This window comes from Mustela lutreola, chromosome 8 (assembly GCF_030435805.1).
Source record: "Mustela lutreola isolate mMusLut2 chromosome 8, mMusLut2.pri, whole genome shotgun sequence".
Classification (NCBI taxonomy): Eukaryota; Metazoa; Chordata; class Mammalia; order Carnivora; family Mustelidae; genus Mustela; species Mustela lutreola.
This window is the reverse complement of record NC_081297.1, coordinates 101,065,495-101,088,403: the sequence shown is the minus strand read 5'-3', so window position 1 is coordinate 101,088,403 and position 22,909 is coordinate 101,065,495. Positions and strand designations below refer to the sequence as shown.

Below are 22,909 nucleotides of genomic sequence, written 5' to 3'. Positions count from 1 at the left end.
TTAAAGGCTCTATCTTTAAATACAGTCACATTGATGGCTAGGGCATCAACATATGAACTTAGGTGCAGGTATGGATACAGCCCATAACACACCTCACCTTATGAGGATAAAAACAGATATCGAAACCTAGATTGAAAGAAAGAAGGAAGGAAGGAAAGAGGGAGGGAAAAACAGAAAGGTTTCCAATTCTAAATAAAAGGAGTAATTTCTTAGGAAATACATTTTTTTAAAATTATATCTGTCTCTCAAGGTGTTTCTTTTATAAATTTTGAATTTAAAATCTAGCTCATCCCTGCATTTTAATTTTATGTGCTCACACCACCATTCAGTAAAAACCATTCTGTTTCTGACAGTTGGTTTTTCTTACATGTGGGCTGCCTCACTGATTCCATTCCTCCCATGGCTTTTAAGTTCGATTCCCCGTGAAAAAGGATATTCCTCAGAACTTCTGAACTCTGAATTCTCAGCTATCGCAAGCAGCTTGTCTTCACTTAATTTCTGTCAGACATGTCTTGTTTTACATTATGCCGGCGTCCTCCACCTGCACCAGGGAGGGTGGCGTTCACCTGCATATGAAAGAAAATACAAATGATGGTGTCGAAGTAGGGTTAGTTATTTTTCTCCCACTGTAGCAAAGAGGCAGGCGAGGCAGGTGGTCCCCACAGTGTCATCAGGACCCAGCCTCTCCTGCCTCCAGCTTCACATCTCTCCTGTCTCTCCATTCACTGTCACTGCCTGTTGTACAGGCTGCCTTGAGGCCCACAGACTTGAGCAATGGAAGGCAGAAAGGGCCTACTGTGACCCCCCCGCTGGATACAGACTGGCCCCTCAGAGGACCCGCCTCAAGATATCCGTAGGCCCTAACTGACCAATGGGCTACTTCCAACGAGGCACAGTCACTAAAATAAAGGGAGAATTCTGTGTGTCCCAAACCTCCTCACCTTCCCCCCTTTAAAAGGAGCCCCCACCCACAAGTCCCCAGCAGTCCCCAGGGAGAGCAGACAGCCTCTCCCTTGCAATGTATTCAATACACCTCTATCTCATTTGTTCCGAGTATAAATCCTTTTACTACCCACACCACCCAGTTGTCCCCCGCAACATTTGGGGGCCCCTCATCCGACACCCAATCAGGAGAGACACCACATAGACACCACACCTTTGATACAAAACTTCCATTAGGCCTGAAATATTTACTTCCTCACCAGCTCCTTACTTTGAGTATATTACCATCAATGATCTTAAAAAAAAGAAACCTAAATTTAATCTTGCCACTCAAAAACAAACACACAAAACCCTCTGGATGGTTCTCTGTTGTTTTAGGATAACATCAAAGATGCTTAGTTTAAATCAGAGTTTTTTGGTAATCTAGTTCCCAATCGCTTTATCAGTCTCATTTCCAGATAGTTCTTTCCAGTACCTTTGCATCTACACACCCTGAGCTGGTCACTCCTCACCGGCAAGCTTTACTCTTTGGTACCACACAGCACTGGGTCTGTTCATCAGTATGTTAATATCTTCGTCAATTTATTCACCACCTTTACCCATTCTAAATCAGTGGAGAAGTACAAATGGAGTTGGCTGTATATTAAAAGACCAGCTATTTTTGTTTTTTGGAGAGGCGGGTTTTTGTTTAATTTTTTTTGTTTGTTTGTTTCTGGAAAATCTGGCTTGGACATGCAGCCAGAATCAGTTCTTATCTCTGTCCTCCCAATCCAAGTCTAGATGCTAGGATTTAAATGAGGAAGAAGTCAGATCTACAAACTGTCTCCCAGCTAACTGTATTCCAACATATCAGTTGGTTTGAATTAGCTAAATAGAACTGAATACTCTAATATTATAGTGACTTAAATCATTTAAAAAAAAAACACACACAAACAAACAAACAAAAAAAAAAACCGGGCATTTCAGAGCTGGCATATAGCTCTCCAGGGTCCTCAAAGACCCATGCTCTTCCATATTTCTTCTTTATTGTGCCCAGCACTTGGCTTCCATCTTCGGGCTTACCACATGACCCAGGGTGGCTACAGAGCACCAGCTATTTCATCTACATCCCAGGCAGCAGGAAAGAGCAGGAAACTGCAGGAAAGAGCAGGAAATAAAAGTAATGGGCACCTGTATTTATTAAAACCTCTTTATGTGTTGAGAGTTTATGTATGTTATTCTCAATCCTCATGTCAGTATGTGTGGTTATCCCTCATTTTACAATGAGGTGAGTTGGCCACAGCTACAGAGCAAAGAAGTGGCAAAACTGGGATTTGAACTCATGTCTCTGAGTCAGTCCCTGTGCCAGCATGGCGTGATTGGGACCCAGGTTTTTTTTTTTTTTTTTTTTAATTAACATATAATGTATTATTAGCCCCGGGGCGGACCCAGGTCTTTTGAGCTTACACCTAACCAAAGAATATTTGAAATTTTCCCCCTCTTCAGGCCCTTCTTTGTTATAATACAATAATCATTTAATATTGTTTAATAACACAAGGCATCCTTGGTGTAGACAGACAGACTTTTCAAGACAGGCGTTTCCCGAGTAACGAACAATTCTGCACATCTGCTCAAGGCCATCCTTCCACTCTTTTGCCCACTAAGAAGTACTTGCAAACAACAGTTGGAAGGAAAATCGAAAAGTTAATCTGTCCCGTTTAAAACATGTTAGAATTTCCCCAGGGAACTGATCGGTCAAACGGGCTAATGCCTACCAGAAAAGGGTACTGTCCCGAGGACACCACCATTTACAATTTGTCTCCCTTGGCAAGTTGAAGGCTAGTTAAGGCAAGTGAGGTGCAGTCTTCCCCTAACTTTTTTCGTATCACAAAATGTAAGACTTCGCTTATTTGATGGGTTGGTTTATCTGGTTGGGAAGGAGAAAATGGATAGCCTGTGGAGAACAAGTCAGGAGAAGTGGTGTCACATGTAGTCACTCCTCTTTAAGAAGAGACCTGTGTGTTTCCTTAATTCAACACTTTTGACAGAAAACAGCACAATTTCTTCCCAAAGGGCTAGCCATCCTTCTGTCGTTACCCAGGAAGAAAATGAGATGCCAAACTGTAAGTATTTTCTCTGTGCCAAGAACTCCTAATGCTTGGGATCCTAAAACAGAAGGTTCACAGAAGGTTCTTGCAGCTGTGGGCATTCCTCTGCATTCTTGAGATCAAGTCCTTTTGAGCAGAGCGTTATCCTTTGGGTATCCTGTTTCCTCCGTGCTCCGTGTTAGTAAGGATGGCATTGTAGGTTCTAACTAGTGGAGGAAAAGTGAGTAAGACGAAACGGGGATACCGTGGTGACCGTCATCTTATGTGATCCACTCGTTTCATTTCATGTGAAAATGGTGGCCAAGGCCTGTTCGCTGTATTAACTATTTTGGCTTTTCTGTGGGTTTCTTGTTTGTCTTTTGTCTTAACAGTTTTTAAACACAGTAGGAAATACGTATTATATTGAAACCCAGTACACACATGTAAACACATACAGACATACATGTATGCGTGCGCGCGCACACAAACACACACACACACAGAGTGGGTCACAACCCAAAATGGTGGATGGAGCCGTGTATCACAATTACAGAACACACTGTGGAGACAGACCTGCTTGTAAGCCCCTGCTCTCCTATTTAAACCTCCCAAAATAATTTTGAAAAACCACATACCCCATCAATGTCATCTCATTTTTTTTCTCCCCAAATTTAAATACTTGCAAAGACTATAATTTCCAGTTGGTTGTTAATATGCCGTGACTATATATTTGTCAAAATCTGGAACCACGGATTTAGTTCAAATTTATGGAAAATGTCCGTTATATGACCCAGTTGCCAAAGCCGTTCCTCCCTGCCTCACCCATCCAGCTAATCAGATTTAACTTCCTGTCAGAAAGGAAGTCAGTCTCATTTTGCAATTCAAATAAACATAACAATGTGCCCACCTCCCACCCAACAACTGTTTTGAATTCTAACTCTGAGATGCAGAGAGACAGGCGGATGATGGAAAGGGAAAGCCTTGCCAGGAGTCTGTGCCTGGTTGAATTAAGGTGCTGCTCCCGGGAGGCCTTCTCGCAGGAGCAAGCCTTTCCCAAATTATGCCTCGATTTGACAACTGGGGGGTTTTGCATCCTAGGGCCAAGCTCCTTCCAAAGGTTTGAGATGGTAAAGAAATATGTCTTTCATTTGTAAAGTGACAGAAAAACAACTGTGAAGGGGGAAGTAAGAAGGGAGAGCCAACAGATCTCAGAACCCTGGTCCTTTTCAGTGGGGTTGATTTGGGGAAGATGTGCTTAAGGAACTTGAGGGTCTAAGAACTGATGCTCCCAAGGTTATGACTGGAAACCGCCACCCCCCACGGGGGAGAGATTGCAGATACCCCTACATACTTGAACCACTGTTCCAAGCCTTTAGTACGCTCATATGTAAGAGGCAAATAATAATAGTACTACCTTCGAAGACGTTAGGAAGAATAAATAAATGCAAATCAAGCACTCAGTGAAGTTTCAGGTGCGTCAGTACCCACTCTGTGATCCCTATTGTTATTGCTGTCACCATTCTTATTCCACCCCTTTTCTACTAACAGTGTCACTTCTCAGGGGGTGAGTCATCCTCGGGCCCATCCCTAACATTTGTGGGCCTCAGCTCCACAGAGCCAGGCTCCATCCACACCCCTGCAACCAGCAACTTCTTAGTCACTGGTTGGACCAGTGGGTTGGACCTGAACTCACATCTGGGTGGCAAATTCCACTCTCTAAAGGACAGACTTGGGTAAGAAGCCCTCATATGTCCTGTAGATGGACACAGGGTATCTGGGCAAGAAGCTCAGGGTTCTGACTTTCCAGAACTTGCTCCCGGCAGGTCCAGCGCAGTGGGCTCTCCCACGTAGGTCTGAAGGTCTTACCTTAGAGCTGTTGTTGGCATCAGCTAACAGGACGTGTGTGAACGTGTGTTGCATGTAAGACTTGAGTATTATCTCGATGGCCTTTCTGAGCCCAAATTCAGTCAAGGTCATCTGCTTTGAGTGAGCTAATGGAAACCGCAGAAAAAGACAAATTACCAAACAGAAGGTGACACCTGATTTTTGTTTCAGGCTCTAGCTTTCAGGCCTCAGGCTACAACTTCAACACTTACGAGTGGAGGGGTCCGAAACAGAGAGGCAGCCTGTCCCCAGTCACTAAGCCGCGAAGCCAGACCTACCCAGACGTGGGGCTGAATAATGAAGACTGGGACCGGTCCACAGTCAGTGGGTAAGGTTTTCATCAACTGCTGCCTGTCCACACTGTGGCCATTAGCCCAGACCTGACTCTCTCCACTTCTGATGGCACCTATCGCTAGTATCAGAAGCATGACAGGAACCCCTGTCATCACCCCACCAGCCCGTGGCAGGGTTCCGCGACCAGTGCCTGCCCAACAGGAGCCTGGGCATCACCCCACAGCACGGCAAGAATTCAGTTTCCCTTCATGAAAACAATAGTAGCACACGGGAAGATCTGTGTCTGTAAACCCTGTCCTCACTCTCGGACTAGTCTCCTCTCTTTTTCTTTTAGGATTTTGTTCCTTACCAAAATATATCAAGGAAATTGATAAAAATTGATAGCTCTTGGATGATCTACACTGATATTTATACGTGAGAAAACATTTTTCTGTTGAAATTTGGCTTGTCTTTCAGCAGGCAGAGCAGCCGGAAGCTCTTCCCCCAGGGCGCCATGTTGATGTGGTTCATGGGGCCGTGGCTCGGAACACGCAGATTCTGTTAGTGAGACCGTGGTCCTTCCCTCGGTTCTGTGTAGATGCTTTGCCTTTCCGAAAGCAGCCTCACTTGGAGATGACGGCTGAAGAAAGCCAGATCCAAAAAGAATCTCCCACTTTTTGGGTGTGTGAGAGAGGAAAGAGAGAGATTCTGGGATTATATCTGGAAAGTTCTCACCCTGGACTGTGCTTTCTGATGACAGTTTTACAGGGGCTCCCGACAGTTCAGAGGCTGAGCAAGAGGAGAACTTCTGGTCCCAAGCGCTGGAGGATTTGGAAACCTGTGGACAGTCGGGAATTCTGAGAGAACTCGAGGTAGCCTTGGTCCTGCTACTTACTTTTATTGTTTCTACATTCATTTTTTTTTTTTTTTTGGTCCTTTTGAGTTTGCATTTATCACATCAGTTCATTTAAAAGCTTTAACCCCTTTCCACAGGAGAAAGCTGACAGGCGTGTGTCTTTGAGAAACATGACTCTCTTGGTAGCTACCTTTTATGTTTATATTTTTGCTTGTGAAGCTGCCTTCCCTGCCCCCTCGCCTTCTGGACAGCAATTTGATTTTATTCAGTGCAGTTGGAAGTATTGATTTCCCCATCTCCACCCCCTACCCCGAGCTTACTGACTTGTGGCTTCTGCCATCGCTCCGTGCTAACCTTGACTGTCCCTGTTTGCCACTGAGTCACTGGGGAGGGAGCTAAGCCCCCCAGCCGTGGCGCATCTCATTCTCTGAGCTGCTTTAGAAAGGTTTCTTTGGCATGTTTTCATTTGTACCTGGTATAGCAATTAATTTGATCGTGAAGAGGAACATAAGAGGAAATTTTATTTTATTTTGTTTTGTTTTGCCCTTAAAGTAGATGACAATGCAGCTGGTGAAAAAGGCCAGTCTGTGTGAAAAGCAGCCAAAATATTACACAGTGCTTTGCTGGTAATTGCAAATCCTGACTCCATATTAACTTAGTGTGAATTCTAGGAGTTGTGGCGAGATGGAACATAATAGCTGGACTCCTGGTGAGTTCTTTAATCAAAGCCATGAATTTGCTGACGATATTCACTCTTTGGTCTAGGAGGTCCTGGACTGTTTCCTTTTATGTTCTTTTAAATTTTCTGAGCTGTAAAAAATAGAGTGGCAAAAGTCTCATTTTTATTTTGATGTCATTTGAGGTCCCCGAGTCACCATAAGGAATGTGAATGGCATAAGTGGGTGAAATTGCAATTCTAAAACGAATACTCATCTTTATATTATTTTGCTTCTCAATTGCATGTGTGGATATTTGATGTGATTCTAATGTTTGTGAATCTGCAAAGAGAATTATGAAGGAAAATATTAGTTTGAATTTATAAATATCGTAGTATTACCTGGCATGAACTGAAACTTCAGAGCACAGTTGAAGAGCCTGGAGATGGATACTGCTATAAAACTTAAACAAAGACATTAGCAATTGATTCAGGCAACTTTCAAAACGAGTAAAATGCTTAAGTATCAGCTGGCTTATTTAAACTTTTACCACTTCCTATATGTAGAATGATTAGGAGAAGAGGCCCCAACTGGATAATGAGCTCAATTCACAATTCTTGAATATATACTTGCTTTTGAAAGCATGTTTGGCTCATATGCCTTCTTTGCTTTGCATTTTGATATTTCTCTTTTAAAGAAGCAGCCATTCTTCTAATAACTTCTTTTACAGCAGGCAAAACAAAGGTGATGTAAAAAGTAACACAGTGAGGTTGGGTTTTTTTTTTTTTTTTTTTTTTTTTTTTTTTTTTTAAGATTTTATTTATTTATTTGACACAGAGAGATCACAAGTAGGCAGAGAGGCAGGCAGAGAGAGAGAGGAGGAAGCAGGCTCCCTGCTGAGCAGAGAGCCCGATGCGGGACTCGATCCCAGGACCCTGAGATCATGACCCGAGCTGAAGGCAGCGGCTTAACCCACTGAGCCACCCAGGCACCCGAGGTTGGGTTTTCACCCAGAGGTTGAGTTATCTAATGAAAACGACATCTGTGAGCATAGAAGTTACATTGCAATGGCCTAGAAACTATTTCTAACATAGCTTCAGGCAGGTGTGGCCCTTGAAATTATAACACCAGAAAGGAAGTGGGTTGAATTTATAAGCCAAAAGGAAATTAAAGCCCTCAACAAGGAAGAATGATTGGCAAATCTGTAAATTAGAGTCTTACTTATACTTGTATTGCAAAGACAATTCATTTACTAGTTTAAATGAACTGATGGCTTGATTGTAAATGTTACGACACAAAAAATATTATTGGAGCAGGTTTCCTGCATATGAAATTTACGTCCGGTATTAAAAGTTACAGCGTACTATAACCATCATAAGTGTAGAAGATTAGCTGAGATAAAGAATGATTATAACTGAAATGGAAATGAAAACTATACTAGGCATTCTCCCCATTAGCTAGCAATTATTTAGATTCAACTTTAACACTGAAAAATGTATAGTTTTAATGAAAGAGAAAATTTCAAACTAAGACATTGGACAAGTTACTTAATCTGTCTTATCAGATATTTATTCTTCTGTAAAATAAGGAGATTATAATGATTAATGATTATAGGGCACTTAACATAGAACATAGCACTTAATAATTGTTCAAAAGAAATTATTATTTTTGCCATTTTTATTAATGAGCACGGCCTTAACTATTTTTTTTTGTTTAATATAGGGAGAAGGCTTAACTAAATATCAGATAGAAAGCCCTTGAATTTATCCCGCTAAGTTAATGTATATCAGTTATCTCACTGATAATTTGGGGGAGAGGATTATAGCTATAAATTTTGAATTGTGCAAAATGTGAACAGGCAATAGATAATCCTGAAGTGAAAACAAATCTTAGATAATTTAAAAAATAATTATTTTAAGCTTTATTTTAGTTTTTATATTTGTGTTTTAATTTTTATACTCCTTTGTAGTAACTCAGTTGAAGTTCACTTTAAACAAAGCAATCAAGCTGTGCTTTGAAATCTTACTTCCATCAGAACTCTTTCTAGGTTTGAAACTTCTGTAGTGGCCAAGACTCACACCAGCATCTCTCTACTGTAATAATGAAGTATTTTACTTCCAACATGTTTCCCACTGGTCCCATGACAAACGAATATAAAAAATAGATGTTAACAAAACCGATAATTTGTCTAAGTAGGTAAAAACCATAGACGAATGGTCACCACTGCAAGAAAATAGTCACTGGGTGCTGTCACTTATAGTGGACAGAGAAATGCTTTCGGTGAGTTAAGTGCCATAAAATAAAGGATGTCCCACGACCCCAAACAAAGCCAGTAGTCAAAAGCTTTCCATCTTAAAAAGGATTTAACTGAAATAAACCATAATATGGATAATGCATTTGGTTTATTTTTTTTAATCTCCTAAAAAGTCAATTTTATATGTTTCAACCGAATACTTGACTGAGAAACAATCCAGCCTGGTAGCAAGAATAAGCGTTCTGGAATCAGAGTGTGAGGGCTGCAGTCCTGGACTGCTGGGCAGCTTGCTTACCTTTTCCAGGCATCCCTTTCCATGATGGAGGTGGGGAGGTATGATAACTCTAATTCATATCTTAGAGACTCATCACAAGTATTAAATGACCTTTTATAGACACATAGATGTGGTACTGAGCACAATAACTGGTCTAGTCAGAATATTGATGAAATAACTGGTTTTGTTCCTTTCTCACTGGAGTCGTAGGTATACGTGAATGTGTGCCCATACTTGGCTACAAGTCAAAGATCTTATTACTGATGTGTGTGTAGCCAAACACCAGGTGACTTGGAATTACAAAATCTTAGAGTGATAACAAATGAGAACTCGATCACTTTGCAGTGTTCCCTCCTAATCAGTAACTTTAGATGGTGCCCTTGGCTCATTTACTACCTGGGTGACCTTGGGTAGGTAAGTCAGCCTTAGTTTCCGCACCTACAAATTGGGAGTCACAACAGTGGCCATCTCAAAGTTGTTGTGTGGCTTAAATGAGCGAACCCAAGGACTCAAGAAATGACACTCTACTACTGTCAGCATCAGCATGAATGTAAACCATCAGCTCACAGTGTAGCCAGCAGCACAGATGCAGAGTTTGTTTTCTGGTCCTTTGACCTCAGATGGACTCACCAGTGCTGGTTTGCCATCGTTCAACCATCCTACCAAGGAGGGTGGAGCTGCCTTACAGACATGTTTTCAGAATTTTAGCATTTCCTAACCATGAGAAATGAACATCCTCAACATGACATTAATTTCAGATGCTTTTTAAGATTCACTTCTAAGATTCAGTCCTATTTGGGGTCTTATCTTGCCTTTCCTTGCATATGAATTTATTTGACCTGAGCCAAAAGCAGGCACTTAACCCACTGAGCCACCCAGTTGTCCCACACATGAACATATTTGAAACTGAACAAACCTCCCAGTTCACTGGTAAAATCCAATCCAGGTTTCCCAGCTTTTGAGCAAAGGGTTGAATCCAGCAGCACAATGAATGATTACTCTTTGACCTTTGAGGATCTCCCACAAACACTATTTCTAAAAAATGGGGACCTACACCAAATGGTGTGGAGATCTAGCTGGTTCTACAAGCTTCTGAGGCCAGTAGCCAAAGGAAAGACCCTTTACCAGTGGTAGGCCATCCTCATTGGCTATTGCCTCTCTCTCAATAGCCCTGTTTTAGCCCATTGTTACCTCTAGGTGGGGCTAGAGGCAGCATTGCCAAAGAGGCTGCCTAGTTTCATTCAAAAAGTCCTTGGTTCATTTCTGTAAGATATATTGAAGTTGCTTCATGAATCCCATCTTTAGAGCCCACTCAGTGGAAAGTTAATGCTTGAAATGTAGTTTGCAGTAAGCAAATGTTAGAGCTTTTCAATTTGCCTCAAAACTGCCAGGGGTGGTATTTGATTAAATAAACCCAGTGGCTTAAGTACTTAAATTGGATTTGAGATGTGCATTATAAAAGTCACTTGGAAAGCATTTTCCCAGACTTTCATAGGTCAGTTAGTACGTCCATTCTCCAGCCTTTGGTTGTGCCCCGAAGAGACTGTATTTTGACTGGGCAGAAGGAGAAATGTGCTTAGTGTCAAACAACCAAACCCTTTCCTCAGTCCACGGCTTAATTGTTTCTGAAAATTGTCAATGCCACAGGCGACAATCATGTCGGGAAGCACGATGAGTCTGAATCATGAGGCCCCATCACCTCGCAGTCAGCTGGGGCGACAGGCCAGCTTCCAGGAACGGAGCAGCTCACGGCCACACTATAGCCAAACAACTCGGAGCAACACCCTACCCACAGATGTGGGCAGGAAGTCTGTCCCCCTGAGAAAAATGAAACAAGAAATCAAGGAGATCATGTCCCCGACTCCTGTGGAGCTGCACAAGGTCAGGATGCTGTCTTCCCTTTCCTTCTTCCCTTTTAGTGGCCATTCTGCCCTGTGTGAGTGCCTGGGTGCAAACATGGGAATGACGCTCTACCAAGGGCTCGGCCAGGGACAGAAGCCAGAGCCTAAAGGCCGATCATCGGAGACTCTGTTCTCCAAATGTGATCTTCGGGAGGTTGTCCGGTAGAGCAGGGACAATTTGCTTTGGGGCAGTGAATTTACTAAAAGTTGATTTATGGCCAGACTCTTCTTCGAAAAGGGGGAGACTTCAGGATCCTATGGAGTTTAGATGAACTGGTTTGTCATTCCAATCTCTTTGGAAGTGGGAGAAGGATTTTCTAAGTGTCCTACACTCATAGCTTCATTGAAAATGAGTTTCGGGTTCAGTGTAGGAGTGCTTACTCTTTAATCTGCCGAGTTTAAACAAGGCAGATGTAAGAATCCTGGGGTGAGGAGAGCAGTGGTCAGGGGATGTCTCTGATTTTTTTCCATGGAACTAATGTTTTATTTTTAGTTAATACATAAGGATGTATAGACAGCCATAATCTCACCCCACTTTTCTTGAGAACCAAGACCCTCTCTGTAGTTGATACTCTGTTAACGAGTAATCAGTTATGATTACCCAGAAAAAGCAAGTAAATGTTGGATTGAGAGGAGGTAACAGGCCAACCCCTCCTTTTTTTCTCTGAAGTCTTCAATTTCCCCAAGCACCCTATAAAAGATACTTTATATCTTCTTGAAGCTATTTATTTTGCAGCTGACAAAGGATGTAGTGAAAGAGAGACTAGAACAGGAAGTTGAGTTCTGAACCCTGTGTTCCAATTCTGGGTTGATTCTTTTACCACTCATTCACTCATTTCATACATATTCTGCACATTGAGTCACTGATCCAGTGTACTGTGCACCCCTGAGGGGCCCAGAGTCTAATGGGGAGACAGTCTGGGAAACAGTAGGAAGAGGGTGAGGTAGGAACAATGAGAGAGGCAAGACTCAGCTGCCTTGGGGGACAGAGGGTAGACCCTCACCCACTACAGAAGAAACAGGAAAGGCTTTTAGGAGTAGGTGTGGACCCTGCAGGAAGGTGGAGAATGAGAGGGCATTCCAAGCACAGACGGACGCTTGTGCCAAGGGATGGTGGCATGTTGAGGGAATGCAAACATCCCAAAGTGACCAGAGCCTGGAATTTAGAGCTTTGTGCCTTCAGGGACACTACAGACTTACAGAAAAGCAAAGAAATGTCAGATACTTTAGGGTGGGGACGCAGGTGTAGACCCATGTCACAGGTTACCTAGTTTATCCAGTTTCTTTGCATTGGGGCATCTCTTTGAAACACACTAGCCACCACTGCCTGCCAAATGACCTAAGATGCTATTGACAAAGCCCACGAGGAGGCCGTAAGATCCTCTCTGGGGGTTACGTAGCAGAAGCTATCCAGTCCGTGTGAGTTCAGCCATACCAGGAAGAAGTGAGCCTCATCCGATTCCCTCAGGTGTCTAAGAAAACTACCCACCCTTCTTCTCTAATTCTCTTGCCCAGGCCCCTCCTTCAGCCCCAAAGGGAAAGGACACCAGCATGTATTGAATTCCTATTATACGCTATATTCTTTGTTTTTAGCCCTTACAACAGCCCTTCTTAGCAGATATGTATTATCTCCATCTATAAGATCAGGAAATAGCAGGCATAAAATAGAGTCATTTATCCTTCTAGAGTGAGGCACTTGCCTCAAAGGGAGAATATTGATAGCAACCGGTACAAAGACCCGTCAGCCCATCCCTCCTGCATGGAAAGCATTTAGCAAGAATAATGATGAGAAATTGGGTGTGCAAGTCGTTGGAGCTGAGGTTTTTAAAAAAGTGCCTGTGCTGAAAATCGATGTCATGTTTTTAAGAAGGCCTCCTCCACATCCCAACAGCATGGGTGGCAGCTTGTGGACTGGGGGAACATTGTGTGGCAGAGGATGACCAGGAGGCCACCAGCTCACACACACAGATGGGCCAAGACCTAATCTGCGGGATGCTTCTTTTTGCCTTCACTTCAAACAGTCCCTTCGGTGGGGACAATAAGCGTGTCTCCCATGTAGCTTCACTTTCCTTCTGAATCAGTCCCTAACCAAAGAGGACTCTCAAAAGGAGATGGTGTCCTGGGCATCCTAAGGCACAAGGAAGAAAAGATCAAGGGAAGTGAAGGCAGCGGGGGGGTCTGAGCTGGCAGCATGGAATTCTGGGAGTGGCCGTCTGCTCACGTCCGGGTATCTTTTCCTTTTGTAAGTGATTCGGCTACTCTGTCGGGCCGTGCACGTGTTGGCGGTTAAGTACGTTCTCCAGTGCTGAAGTGTGTGAGAGAAGTCACTCGGACCGCTGGTCGGGCTTGTACCCTGCACGGGGGTGACTTTTGAACACCGCGGGATTGCCTGACGCCATGATAAAGGGCAGTGACTTGTGGATGGACTTGAACTAGCCTCCCTGTGGGGTGCTCCTAGCCTAGAGTTTGTTTTTTAGCCTATTTTTCCTTTGGAAAAATGAGGGAAAGGCACTCTGGTGGGTGGTGGCATGGGGAAGGGCCAGGGAGTTCGAAAACGTTCCTTCTTCAAGTTGAAGATAATCCCGTGCTGGGTGTACAGCGTGATGGGTGGAATGAGGGCTGGTTGTCAGTTCCCTGAGCCCCCTTTGTGAACATTTCCAAATGGATCTGGTAGAGGAATTCCCAAGGGACTGCCAAGACCAGGGCGGCGGGGCCGGATGAGGTTGATGGTACACCAGGCTGGGTGCCATGAGAAACATGGCTGCTGGCTGCTTGGTGAAACCTGTCTCCTCAAGGACAGGTTGCAGATCTGTGCCTGTCTGAGCCGGCACCTCCAAACTCATACTGTGTTTCGTGAGAAGCTGGATCAAGAGGATGTGTATAGGGGCGCCTGGGTGGCTCAGTGGGTTAAAGCCTCTGCCTTCGGCTCAGGTCATGATTCCAGGGTCCTGGGATCAAGTCCCGCATCGGGCTCTCTGCTCAGCAGGGAGCCTGCTTCCCCCTCTCTCTCTGTCTGCCTCTCTGCCTACTTATGATCTCTGTCAAATAAATAAATAAAATCTTTAAAAAAAAAAAAAAAAAGAGGATGTGTATAAATGGGCAAGTATCCATCCTCATTCCTGGGGAGAAAAAAACCAAAAAGCAAAGGCAGTTCCTTCTCTGGCTGACGGGTTACTAACACCATCTTCAAACATGAAGAACTCAGTGTGGGCTTCTCTTGCACTTTCTTGAGTTTCCGCTCCTTTCCCTGGTTTACCCGGAACTTTCTGCTCAGGCCTCCATTCCTTCTCCTCCTCCAGACCTTCAGATAGCCCCAAGCTCGGGTCAGGGTCTCGACGGTTTGCTTTCATTTCACATCATCTGCTGTATCTGAGGCTCTTTCAGGTCTGGGCGAGTGTCTGCATTCTCTCCTGGACCCCCAAAGCTAGTTGTCCTCCATGACATTGAAACCAACGTGGAAACACAGCCCCACTTCCTTTTTCAGCTGTTTGGATGGGGAAGGAAGTTAGAGCTGGGAAGATGATTTGATATTTAGTAGGGTGGTGGGGGGACGGAGGCAGAGGGGGTCACCGGGAACTGATACTCGGGTTCCCTTGGTATTTGTTGGCTGATACCATCCGAAACATGCCTTACCTCCCAATTCAGGACATGGAAATATCCTCATTCATATATGAATGCATCCAGAACTTGATTGCATGGTTTATGCCAAACATTTTCTGTTTTTTCTTTGTTCTTTTGTCAAATACTTAATACTTAATACAAATACTTAATACTATTGTATTAAGCTGATTTCAGAATTTAGTAATGGGTCTTAATCAAAAGTTGGCAGACTACTCCCTTAGACAGTAGTCCGCAGTAAAAACCTCTGATGATCTCCCCCATGATTACATGGCATGCTTATTAAAATTCAGTTTTCTAAACCCCACCCAGACTTGCCTGCTCAGCATTTTCTGGGACTGCAGTGGATTCTTTTGTGCCCTAAGGACTGAGGATCACGCCTTTAGGTTTTGCTAAAGAAGGTGATGATTCTGTTTCAGTGAAATCATGGGCAGCAGCTGGGTGGCAGGGGAAAAAGGAAATGAGGTTGTATCTTCAGCTCTGCAGCTTCTGGGTTTTATCTTCAAAATGAATTCTGGTTTGTACTATAGTTTATCCCAGATTCTTTCTCTTTACAGATAAGGAGCCTGTGATCTTGGCTATAGTTCATTGATAACCCTGCTTTCCCTTCTGATGCTTAAATATCCTTTATGTCCACTTAATCTATTTCTGAGATGAAGTCTTGCCTTACTTCTTCGCATACTTTGAAGCAAAAAAGATTTTTCTTCTGTAGAGTAGAAAGTTCCCCACATTCAGAACATTTGGCCCTTTTTTGGGGGGGGGGTCATTTGAACTTTTCCTTTTGCCCTGTCATTTGTGTTTTTAAATAAAATCATATTCCGTAACTGTATGTAGTTATTTGTATTTACATTTTACAAAAAGGTTTTTAAAAATCCTTTTCAGCATCTACATTTATTTATGGCTGCTGGTGGCACCACCCGGGGATATTGAAATCACCTGCTAGGACCCCCTTTATTTTTTATTTATTTATTTTTTAAAAAGATTTTATTTATTTATTGGACAGAGAGAGATCACAAGTAGGCAGAGAGGCAGGCAGAGAGAGAGAGGGGGAAGCAGACTCCCCGCTGAGCAGAGAGCCCGATGCAGGGCTCGATCCCAGGACCCTGAGATCATGACCTGAGCCGAAGGCAGAAGCTTTAACCCACTGAGCCACCCAGGCGCCAACCCCCACCCACCCACCCACCCGTATTTCTTATAGCTGCTTTGGCTGCTGTCAACTTTTCCCCCAGCCAAGTTCAACTTGCATTTTCAATGTATCTGAATGCTTTGAGAGGGGAGCTTTGTTTTTCTTGATATGAGAAAGTTGTTCTTGTCCTTGTAAGGAGGGTCCCTTGCAGTGCCTGATGGCAGCTTCTTCTGCAGTATTCTCCCCAAGTCGAGAAGAGAGGCTCAGCCCCAGGAGGAAATAAGAAATGGCAGAACGTATCTTATTCAGACACAAGTGTCTTTCTTCACCAGATATTTGGAGTTGGTACTCCAGATCAGATGAGTCTTCATGGCAGGCCTCGACCTTCTCCAAAGAGCTTGTGTCGAATTGTCTTACTGTGGAAGTCACGAGAGGCTAAAAATGACACACTGGATAGATGCACCTTCTGCTTTTGCTAACCCTCTTTGCTACCTCCAGTTTCTCTTCCTCCAGGTGAAGAGGGGTAAATTAGAAAGAACACAGACTTTGTCATCAGGCAGACCGAGGTTTGGTCACAGTCTGACAGGCAGCAGCCATGTCCCTTCTCGGAACCTTGGTTTTCTCCTTTAGCAAAGGAGGGGGCAGGATCCTGCTCAGGAGAGGAGCCTTCACAAATAGCATTGCCCCTGGGGAAATCACCGTCCTTCAGAGTCTCGCCTCAGTCAGGCAGACACCCAGAAAATGAGGTCTCCACAGCCTCCCAGCCTAAAGAGCGGATTCAGCCTCAGAGCCCCCGAGATGGAGATGTAAACCAGGATGGAAATCTGTGTGCAGACAGGTGGATGCGTGTCTCGTTACCAGTCACTACCTCAGTCTGATGAACATATGCTCTCCCTGTAAAACCAGGGCCAGCTGATCATCAGAAGGTTGTTGGGGGAGCGTGGAATTGTAGAATAAGGGTTGGAGTCTACATTATATGCTTTAAATAAGTGACGGTATTCAGCCCTGACAGTCCTCGAAATGGATTCCCTCAGCTTCCTTTGTCTATGGTCTTATTAAAACATACAGGGGCAATGCAATGTAGAAGATATAGTTCTTTTTAAAAAAATATTATTTGAGGGGGCAGGGACAGAGGGTGAGAATCTTTTTTTTTTTTTTAAGATTTTATTTATTTATTTGACATAGAGATCACAAGGAGGCAGAGCGGCAGGCAGAGAAGCAGAGGGAGGGAGAGAGGGAGAAGCAGGCTCCCTGCCAAGCAGAGAGCCCGATTCGGGGCTTGATCCCAGGACCCTGAGATCATGACCTGAGCCAAAGGCAGCGGCTTAACCCACTGAGCCACCCAGGCGCCCCGAGGGTGAGAATCTTAAGCAGACTCCCAACTGAGCCTGGGGCTGGTCACAGGACTCGACCTTACAAGCCTGAGATCATGACCTGAGCCAAAATCAAGAGTCAGTCACTTAACACTGAGTCACCCAGAGGCCCCAATATAATTCTTAGAGAAATGATAAGCTCATGTCAAAAATTTTCCTAAGCTCATGTCAAAAATTTTCCTATTCCCCTATGAAGGGGAATGACCATGAGATGATAAAGCTTGTCCAAAGGGATGGATAGGTCTCCATCAGTGGCAGCAGCGAGGAGGAGGGAAGGAAGAATGCTAGAATAAGATTTCCGAGCTGGGATTAAAGCTGCCCAATGACTTATAGAGAAATAAAAGCCAAGCCTCTGAGGTCGTCTTTTCATCTGCAACTCTACTTGGCCTACTCAGTCTGCATCTCACTACCTTTTAGCAAGTTGCCATCCGCCTTGGCTGGGCCTGAGCTCTGAGCACTAGAAATGTAAATCCCAACAAAGTTACAGTCCCCCCGACCCAGATGACCCTCAGGCGGTGTCAGGGCTCCAATGTGCCTTACTTCCTAGTTTTTGATCTTCATCTTGGCACTTGGTCAAGGACCTCTTCAGAAATGTTAATAGCTTCCCTTAAGTCTAGCTCTGGCCAGAGATCATGCATATCTTCCTCATGTTTTTATGTCTCTCTGTGGTGATCAAATATATTCATTTATAGGTTGTAAGATATTGTATTTTATCTAGGATGTTCCCTCACAAATGGCTTGCTCTCTGAGGGTCACTCTGGTCCCCTGGTCCTTGGAGAGTAGCCTGCTCAACGTCTTCCTTCCCCACTGTTCTGTCCTCTGACCTGTCTGGCTATCATAAGGAGTACATTGATAATGGTCTTGCCTAGGGCTTGTCTCTTTCTTTCCCTTAGATAGACACAGAGCTCTCTCCTTGTTCTGAGGATCTTTGACGTGTCTGACCACAGCAACACCTGGAACGAGGAATAAAATCGAGACTGTCAGCGCTCAGTGCGGCAGGGGTCTGGTCTGTTCTATGTAACTTGTCATGCTTCCTGAATGGCCGCGAGATCCTGGTCCTGAATTCCCACAGGGCCAGAGGATGAGTGGAAGGCATGCCCCCCACCCAGCGAAGTAGGTGGCCCCTGGAGCAAGGAGGCCCATAGATCTGAGGAGAACAGAGGTTGGTGGGGTGCAGAGGGAATCGGGAAGGGTCAAGAACTGGAGGAGAGCCAGGCCAGGGCAGAGCTGGGAGCCTGAAAGCAGAAGCAGAAGGAGCAGGTGCTGAGTAACCAGTGGGCAGTCCTGAGAAAAACCCTGGAACAGAGACTCTGCCAGCCAACTAACTTGGTGGTGGCTGTGGCAAGGGGAAGGGGCCGGGGGCAGGGTTGCTGGGTGAACTGGGGAAAGAGACCCTGGGCCCTGGGGCCTCCACTCAGTTTATCCCAAAGATGGTGCCAAAGTTTCTTAGTCTCCTTACGGAAGAATTCAAGAATAAATGACACACAACATGGTGGACAAGTGACACAAACATTGAAGTGTATTAAAGTGAAAGTATACTCTGGAGATGGGAGATCGGGCAAGCGAGAGAGAGAGAGAGAGAGAGAGAGAGAGAGAGAGAGCGCTGCTGCGCACTCTGGAGTTTGGGTTTTTGTTTTTTATTGACAGTTGTTAACAGGGGGTGGAGATGCAGAGTTTCATGTGTTTCCTTCCTTCCTTGGTCATGGGTTTCCTGTCATGGCATCCGCCATCTTGGGCTTGTCTGGTTTGGTCCAGCTTCTTGCAGAGGGCTGCCAGGATGGGCCTCTGACTTTCCTGATAGCTGACCGTGACTTCCTCGGCGCTGGCCTCCAGACATCCTGTTAGAACCTAACTAACTGCCTTCTCTGACCACAGAGTTGGCAATAACTAGTGGACCAAGGTGCCCATGGCTCGGTTTGATCTCCTAGAGAACCTGGAGACAGATCTAGCTCTTTTCTCTTTGATGTGCTGTGAAATGGGAGAGGTGGCGTTGCTCTGACATGAATGGGGGAAGCAGCACATAAATCCACCTCAGATCTTAAGAACTGCGACACTCCCTTGCCTAGGACTCGGCTCTCCAAAGGCCAAGTCAGCCCTTACTTGCTCCTGCTTAGAGCCAGATTCCGAGCTTCTGAATCTGTCCTTGTTGAGCCTCTACTTTTCAAGCCTGTGGTGCCACACGCTTGCCAGGAAGCAGCAGGAGGCACTGTTTGAAGCAGCTGTCCCTTGCTCTCCTCTGCCAACGAGGCTCCCCAGACAGGAGGGCAGCAGCTGCCTTTCCCGACCCAGCTTGTCTTGATGCCCACTTTGAGTGGCAAAAACTGAAGTCACTTCCTCTTGGGCTGGAAGGATGCAGTTGGGAAGGCCATACCTTTTTTTTTTTTTTTTCCCCAGCCCCACAAGGAATATAGGATTATCCTCAAGGCTAACATTCCTTGAATTAGCAGGTTTAGAGGAAGAGAGCTGCCCCAGTGGTGTCTGTAAGAATAAACCCAAGTGCCTGGTGATTTATGGGGAAACTAGTACCATCTCTGAGAAATAGGTGTTGGTTTGGCCCTTAAGGCATCAGGCCAGGGGTTGAATGGTAGGAAGGCGGCCAGGGCTTAGAAACTGCTTCTGCGATAGCCGTCACTTGCTGTGACTTGCTCAAGACGGTAGACACATCGCCTTTAAATTCCAAGGAGGGAGACTTGTTTCTGCTACTTAAAGATTTTCACGTGTGTCAAAACCGAAGACAGAAACATTAGGATTCTACTCTTTGCCTTGAGGACATTGTTCAGACATGTGAATAGACTTGCTTAGAAATAGAAAACAAGGCACAGCTTGAATTGCGGTGAACCCTTTCGCCTCCCGTTAAAGCTTCTGTTCTCAGGAGGGCTAGAAGCAATTGCACCGTGCACTGGCGAATAGTTAAAATTGAACCGAGCTTTGTAGAACCACGTTCCTGCCCAGAGTTAATGTTCCAAGAGTCTCACTGGCCCTTTTCAGAACAGGAAAATCTAGCCTTGGGTTCATAGCCCAGGTTTTGCAGCTGAATCTTTCGGTCAGCACAAAACAGAGACCCCACGGGAAGAATCTTGATTCCCATGAGCCAGAGTGGACCACGAAGAGCTCTCAGAGCAGGAGTTTATGCAGACGTTCAGGGAAAGCCACAAAGGGGCCCGATCAGAAGAAATGTAGCAGGCATGATCAATTATTCATCTTTAGCTGGTTGGGCAGTTGGAAATGGATAAAGGCTGCCTGACCAGTTAGGAGATTTTATGTCCAGGGGGAAAAAATGACGATGTAGTAGAAGGAACACAGTATATGAGGTCAGATACTTTTCCACTACTGCCTCTTAGCTTCTGATTGCAACTAGACAAGTACGTCCATCACCTTTAAGAGTCCGTGTTCTCATTAACAGGAAGGGAATAATTCTGCTGCACAGAGTTACTAGTTCAAAAGCAATCATATAGAAGAAAGTGCCTGGGTAAGGAATTCATCTGTGGCAAAAAAAAAAAAAAAAAAAAGACTTAAGCCTTGGAATCCTTTGGATTCTTTTTGGATAGGAAATAAATCAGAAGTAACTACCACCAGTCTCCACACAAGCAGGAGGGCAGCAGTGACACGGCACAATTTATTGTCGCTGCTGTGGGAGCGGCCAGCTGTACTCCCCATTTTTGTGAATTATTGATTCCAGGAATCTTATCTGTTGTGTCACTTTAAAATAATTTCTTTTTTGTTATTGGCTCTCTCCAGGAGATCAATAGAGTTGGCTATGAAAATTCAGTTTCCTCTAACCTTAGGATATCTTTCCAGAGAAACAGATTCATCTCAAATGTAAACCATTGATTAGGCTCTCATCTTGAAGAGTTTGCCATCTGGTCTAAGGCTCTGAAACACCAAGCCTCTCAGCCAGCAACTCTGACCTTCAGGGAGCTAATCTGTTAACCTGCTCCGGCTGACATCCGGCTCTGAATATTTTCATTAATGTATTACCCCCTGACTGGTGTTGGCGGTATTTGGTGCCCCTCCTGAGTTCTGGCGATGGAGCTGACATCCTAGAACCAGGCCAGTTGAGCAATGAAGAACTTCACTGTCATTCCAGGCCCACACTAAATATCCCCCCCGCCCCCGTGCAAGGCTACTGGTTCACTGTGTCAGAAAACCGGTCTCAGATTGAAGAAGTGGGCTCCTTAATGTCCATCACAAGCCTATGCTTTGGAACCCTCACTTTCGGAGGCACTGAGAGAGAGTGGCTGGGCCAACCCACTTACCCATCCAGCCATGAGCACAGGGTCCCTAGCACCTTCCCCTGTATCTAGCAGCAAGTGGAACAGAGAAGTAGGAGGCACCAGCCTCTAGGAGCCGTGGTTTTCCCTGCCCCAGGCAGGCTGCTTGTCACATGGTGAGAACACATGCAACTAGAAACAAAGAATGCATGTGGGGCAGAAGGACGAGAAATCCCACAGAGAAGGCACAGGCAAAGCCAAAGAGGGCCGTAGAAGCAGCAACTTTGAGCAAAGAGATTTCATCTACCAATAAAGAGGGCCCCCAAATGGCAGGCTATCACCAATCCTGTTAGCTATTTCTTGCTTCTCCTCCTCCTCCTCCGCCCCCAATTTGGCCTACCTTCCCCATTCCTCCCTCCCTTCCTTTGAGAAAGGAGCATGAGGATGGGGGGCGGGGAGGAACTGGAATATAACCTAAAAATGTTTCCTCCAATGAAGGTGCCTTGGAGGAGTGGCTGATTCCAGACTGAATGCAAGGAATATTCATGATGAGTCATGAGATCTTGAGCCAGAAAGCAAAAAAGTTATCACCACAAATGAGTCATATCAAAAGGACACAGAGGTTAACCTGAAAGACTCCCCTTAGCCAAAGATGAGAAAATTTGAGCACACAAAAGAATAATGATGAAAATTACTTGAAATACAAACATCTATATGAAACCCATGTGTTCATAGTGATACTTAATGAAAGTCATCCCCGCACAAACAAAAGATGTCTTAGAAGTGTTTAGTGTACTAATGCCCTATACTAAAAAGGAAAGAAAAGAATTAACATTCATTCTGCCTTTCTGACAGATCAGTGTGCACATCAGAATAAAAAGCACTGTTTGAAGAGAAGACAGTTATTTATGAAAGAATTCTAGCTAACAAATACGGAAGATATTATGGAATTAGAAAAAGACTATCACTCTGTAACCCCTAATGAAATTATTCAGACAATGGTCATCAATGGTCAAAAACATTTAGATGAGAGGGAGAGCCTTCCAATGAAGGCATTAAGCTGTCCTCCCCTGGACCTAGTGGGACAACTAGATATTGAATCACGTGATGTCGTAGGGAGCACCCTGTCGCATCCGTGATCCATTCACATCCCTCCCCACAAAGCTGACTCTGACTCCAGTCAAGGACCCAGCCAGGGTCACTTCCATGTAGAGGGACACAAAGACTGGAAGAACACAGTGCAGGACAAATACAGTTCCCGGCAATAAATCAGCAGTGTGGTGCCATGCTCTAGACAAGAGGACTTATGGAAACCTCATGCTACTGTGTTGATCTTGGGATACTGATCTGAAAAAAAAAACAACTCTAAAAACCACTTTTGAGACGATCAGGGACGTTTCATTATGGACTAGGTATTGGAGGATATCAGGGAATCAGGGTGAATTTGTGAATGAATTCGTACATCCAGGGTATGT

At 44.6% G+C, this 22,909-nt stretch overlaps 1 protein-coding gene across 5 annotated transcripts in view; it reads left to right on the top strand.

Moving 5' to 3' along the window:
• GRIP1 (glutamate receptor interacting protein 1) overlaps nucleotides 1-22,909 on the top strand; it is a 677,260-nt gene that overhangs the window by 647,482 nt on the left and 6,869 nt on the right. For 3 of the 5 annotated variants that reach the window (XM_059186254.1, XM_059186252.1, XM_059186250.1), the window contains 4 exons: nucleotides 5,064-5,220; nucleotides 5,926-6,037; nucleotides 6,159-6,203; nucleotides 10,853-11,086. In XM_059186254.1, the coding sequence (XP_059042237.1) occupies nucleotides 5,064-5,220; nucleotides 5,926-6,037; nucleotides 6,159-6,203; nucleotides 10,853-11,086 (548 nt within the window). The remainder of the gene's footprint in view (nucleotides 1-5,063; nucleotides 5,221-5,925; nucleotides 6,038-6,158; nucleotides 6,204-10,852; nucleotides 11,087-22,909) is intronic. The other 2 variants (XM_059186253.1, XM_059186251.1) reach the window with 1 other exon arrangement.